General features: G+C 26.3%; 1 protein-coding gene across 1 annotated transcript; it reads right to left on the reverse strand.

The window, feature by feature from the left end:
• Positions 1-1,368: 1,368 nt before the first annotated feature.
• Positions 1,369-3,692, reverse strand: LOC106337988. The gene is made up of 4 exons (XM_013777069.1): positions 3,663-3,692; positions 1,789-1,950; positions 1,650-1,710; positions 1,369-1,563 (listed from the first exon to the last, which is right to left on the reverse strand). Exons 1-4 carry the CDS (start codon positions 3,690-3,692, stop codon positions 1,394-1,396), a joined length of 423 nt encoding a protein of 140 aa, XP_013632523.1. The 3' UTR covers positions 1,369-1,393.
• Positions 3,693-5,439: the final 1,747 nt, after the last annotated feature.

Raw genomic sequence — 5,439 nt, forward strand, 5'->3', positions numbered from 1 at the left:
ATTCACTGTTAAATGCATGTTACATGTTAAAATCTTCATTGTTTACATTTATGTTTTACTACTAAATAAACCCACAAAATTAACAACAAAAAATATCAAAAAATCCGCGCGAAGCGCGGACACATCACTAGTAAAAATAATAATAATAAATATTAGAGTGTGTGTCAAGGATAATATGGAAATTATTACAAAAATTATAGACTAAAAGTTGTTATCCGTAGAAACTTAATTTTGGTGTTAGTTATGTATATGTGATCAAATTTTCCCCAAAATTATTGGTTATGAAGTTATTTTTATATATACCGATGAAAAGTACTATTCATTACATCTTCTCTAAAACTTTTAATAATTAATAAGTTTACGATTTTTAAAATAAATAGTTAAATAAGTAAATAAATAAATAGATAAATTGTTTTAATAAAAAACATGAAAATTAATTTTACTTTCATTTTAAAATAAAATAAGGATTTTAAGTAATTTATTTTATTTGTTCATTTGCTAACCCGTCCGCCCTGCGGACGTACCCTAGTTACTGATATATTACGCTTGTCTTTTGATGATAAGTTAAGATCTGAACTTAAGTCAATTAGATCCTTACAGAAGTTTATTTGGAGAGTATAAAACTCCATTGATAAATAATATTATAGATGGCAAAAAAAAAAGAGACTCCATTGATGCTAGCAAAATGCAAAACAAGACATTACGTGGTTTTAGTTATATTTTCAGTGTTACTATATATCTTTTGAACATTTTTATGGTAAAAATATATTTTGAGCCATCATCATTACATTGTTATAATCCAGTGGAATAAAACTCATTTTTACTTGATCTCAGAAAATCATTAACTCTACTAAAACTTAAACAAAACATTTGAGATGATTAAATAATCGATATAAGAAACAGAATGTGTTCAAGTTCAACATTCTTACTAGAAATGTGTTCAATACTCAATAGTAAGCTAAAGAGGAATCACAGCACGTCGAGCGGGTCTTGTCACCCCTCACCGCTGAGGCACTCGCCATCCGATCGGGACTTCTAGGGGAGTTGGCCCATGGTTTTACCTCCCTCAAAGTCAAATCTGACTGTCAAAAGCTCATCAGAGCAATCCAAAACAAACTGCAGATCAAGGAGCTCTTTGGTATCCTCACCGACATCAACCAGATCGCCTCTGCATTTGTCTCTATCTCTTTCGTTTTCATTCCTCGCACTGAGAACCGTGATGCTGATTATTTGGCTAAACGGGCCTCTTCTATTCTAGTTGTTGTTTGAACTTAGGGTAATGGGCCGGTTTGGCCCAATCACCTCTTTTATTTCAATTTTAAAGTAATCGTTTCACAAAAAAAAAAAAACAAAAAAAAAGCTAAAGAACAGAGTAAATATTAATAAAACTAGACTAACAAACATATGCAAGGTAATAATCCTTTATGACTTTGCTGTAGAAAGACCAGTCCGGATGAGAAGAATCAATCATTGGCTGACCAAAAGAATGCTCTTTAATATAATCTTGAACATCTGACGAACTTGCGAGATCATCCAAGTAAGAACAGAACTCTCCTTCTGGATCTAGCAGGATCAAAACCAAACCAATCATAACCAAAAAGGACTAGACATATGGAAACGTCAAAAGTTCAGATAAAACGATCATATACCAAGAAAGTCATCGTTCTTGTCTGTAGGATCGTAACTCATTGGGAACACACCTGTATTGTCCTGCATGCATTCATATAAAGATCAAGTAAGGATAAAAAACTAAACTAGTAAATAACATTACCTAGAAAGTAAATTTACAGTATTAAGAAGAGCTTTGTATGGTTCATCATCAATTAAGATAGTGTTTGAAGCAGAGAAGCCTTTGAAGTACTTAAACAATTTAGAGAGATCCTTGAAAAACATAAGTTTATCACTGTTATATAATGTCGTACTTCCACTGTCAGTACACTCTTCTTGGTCCTATAGCAAAAAAGTATGTCAACAAATGCTTAAATATGAACACATACTCACATGTTCGTTACCTATCGCCCTCGCAGGTCACAGGTTGTTGTTCGTTTTGCTGTCGCGTAATATTCGACCTGCGATTGGTCGCATGTTGCAAGTCGCAGGTTGTTGTTCGTTTTGATGTCGCGCGATCGCACGATCAGTCGTGGGTTCCCATTCAAGTCGCCAGAAAAAACAGCGACTAAAAATTAAGAAAATTTTGATCGCGCGACTGGTCGCAGGTCGCATGTTTAGTCTCAGGTCGCAAGTCGCGCGACACGTAAACGAACGTAATCTTAGTCGCAAGTCGCAGGTCGCGCGGCATGTAAACGAATATGGCCATACACTCTCTCTGTTCCTAAAACAGTCGATAAAATAAGATTCTCTTCTAATAAATTAGACTAGATTTTGACTCGCGCTCTAAATGCGCAAGATAAAATTTTATTCAAAAAATTATTTAATGAATATTAGAAATTTTATACATATGTACTTTTATAAAAAAAATATTTTTAAAGTATAGATAATTAAACTAAAATTTACATGAATATAATTTTATAAAAATAAGATAATTCAGGTGATGATTGTTTCAGTAGTTTTTAGTTTTAGTTTTTAGTTTTTAGATTTTAGATTTTAGCTTTTGGTTTTTAAATTTTGGTTTTTGGTTTTCAACTTTTGGTTTTTGGTTTTTGGTTTTTAGATTTAGATTTTGGTTTTTGGATTTGCTGTATTTTTTTTTAAAATTTCAAAAATTAACTAATACATTACTTTAAAATAATATAATAAAATAGAAATAAATATTTAGATTGAAATTTATCAAAATACTGTGATTATTATTTTAAAATAAAATACAATAACATATTTTAATTATTATATTTTTATAAAAAATATATTATAGTAAAATATAAATCATAAAATATATGTAAAATTACACAAAAATAAAAATATTAAATTTTGAAACTACTTAGAAATATTTCTTATATAAATTATTTTTAATTTTTAAAACTTGAATAGAAATAGTTTTTCCTATATAAATATTATAAATGATACAAAAATAAAAAGACATAAAATTTTGAAACTAATCATAAATTTTCTTATATAAATTATTTAAATTTTCGTAAAGTTGAATGGCAATTTTTATAATTCAGGATTACACAATATATTTTATTAATAAAACATATTATGTTTTTATAATTTTTGTTATTTTAATGTGACTAATAATTATTAAAATAATTCAATTGTTTTATTTATAGAAACTAATAACTAAGTTTTAAAATTAAATAATATTATTTATAAAATATATAAATTTATTTTCAGATATGAAACACAAATTAAAATATTTCAAATTATTGTTTAAATGATATCTAATGTACAAAATATTTTATGATAATTTTAATTTTTATGAAAATATTATTTATTAATTATTAATTAATTATAATGTAGTAGTTTCTTAAAAAAAATCAAAATTCGTTTTTCTTCATAAAAGCTCACAAAAGTTGGTTTTTGTTTTTTCTTCATAAATTGGTTAAACTGGTTTCCCTACGTTTTAGGGAATCTATTTATTGAAAATCTTGATTGGCAACTCAAATGATTTTTATAAAAACTAAAACTAAAATTAACCAAAAACTTGATTGGATGAAAAATGGTTTATACAAAACCAAAAACCAAAAACTAAAGCAAAAACCACAAACAATCAACCTATCATTTGCATAACCCGCCATGTATTAATTTTATTTATGTTTTAAATATTTAATTATAGTACAAATTAATTGTAGTTTTTATATTGGTCAAAATTTATTTTATTATTATATAAATGAATTATATGTCATTCAATCCATCTTATACTTGTCATTTTTTTTTTGAATTATACATGGGTATCCTAGCTCCACAGAAGTGGTCCAGACTAGTCATGTGTTGCCACGTGTCGGTCCCATGTCCCTGACGATGCCAAAATGTTAATTCCCTAGTGGCCGAGACTCGAACTCTGATGGCTTCACCGTATTGAGCTTTTTACCCTCAAGTTAATCACCACCCGGCCGCATGTTAATACTTGTTATTGTCTCCCATATCCATGGTGAAAATCAAAACAAGAATTCAATAGGAAAAACAAGAATTCAATAGGATAATGAACATTCGACTAACAAAGAGTACACATTGTGTAACAATTAATACTAACTAGATTTCGATCCGCGCGGATTTTTATTTTCATTTATTTTTATATAAATATTTTGTTTTCAATTCTAAATTGGTATATATTATAATATATATGTGTCTATCAATTTTTAAAACATAATAAGTTTACGGTATATTTTTTTCATTGAATAGATTGTTTCAAACTTTCACATGTATTTGTATCTTCTTCTATATATATATTTTCGGATTATTATTTCATTATTAAAAATGTAACTAGATATATAAAGATTAGTAAAATATTGTTTTATTGTCATATTCAAAGATATTGTAACATTTCACAAATTTAGAAAGCTTTTAAAAAATTAAATTTTACGTTCATAGATTTATATTATCGAGTAAATAATTAAACATTTAGTGTTTTTTTTAATTTTTAAAATAAACTATATAGTTTAAAATTTGATTTCATTGGTTTAAGGTAGTAAAGATTAATCATTGTTAGATAATATGATTTTTGTTATTTAAAAAAAAATCTTTATAATTTTAAAAGTTAACATCGACAAATATTTAAATATTTAACATATGGAGGTATAGTATTACAACATTAAATTATATCTATTTAATTTATACTATCTATAAATCTAATGGATCATCTATTGTTTAAATCCAATTATTGATAGTCCAATAAAAATTTCTGGTAGACCCAAAATTTAAATGATAAGATTAGAGATTAAATGTAACATGTCTTTATAGGAATAGGTTCATTAGGTCTATTTAAAAAAAAAATCACACATGAATCAAGGTTGTGACTTCTGTTTTTAATATAAAAAATATTTAATTTATACTATCTATAAATCTAATGGATCATCTATTGTTTAAATCCAATTATTGATAGTCCAATAAAAATTTCTGGTAGACCCAAAATTTAAATGATAAGATTAGAGATTAAATGTAACATGTCTTTATAGGAATAGGTTCATTAGGTCTATTTAAAAAAAAAATCACACATGAATCAAGGTTGTGACTTCTGTTTTTAATATAAAAAATATTTAATTTATACTATCTATAAATCTAATGGATCATCTATTGTTTAAATCCAATTATTGATAGTCCAATAAAAATTTCTGGTTAGTCCAAAATTTAAATGATAAGAGTAGAGATAAAATGTAACATGACTTTATAGGAATAAGTCCATTAGGTCTATTTTTAAAAAAAATCACACATAAATCAAGGTTGTGACTTCTATTTTAATATACTAGATTTAATATAAAAAATATTTAATTTATACTATCTATAAATATAATGGATCATCTATTGTTTAAATCCAATTATTGATAG

The sequence above is a fragment of the Brassica oleracea genome, chromosome C4, assembly GCF_000695525.1.
Source record: "Brassica oleracea var. oleracea cultivar TO1000 chromosome C4, BOL, whole genome shotgun sequence".
NCBI classification, from domain to species: Eukaryota; Viridiplantae; Streptophyta; class Magnoliopsida; order Brassicales; family Brassicaceae; genus Brassica; species Brassica oleracea.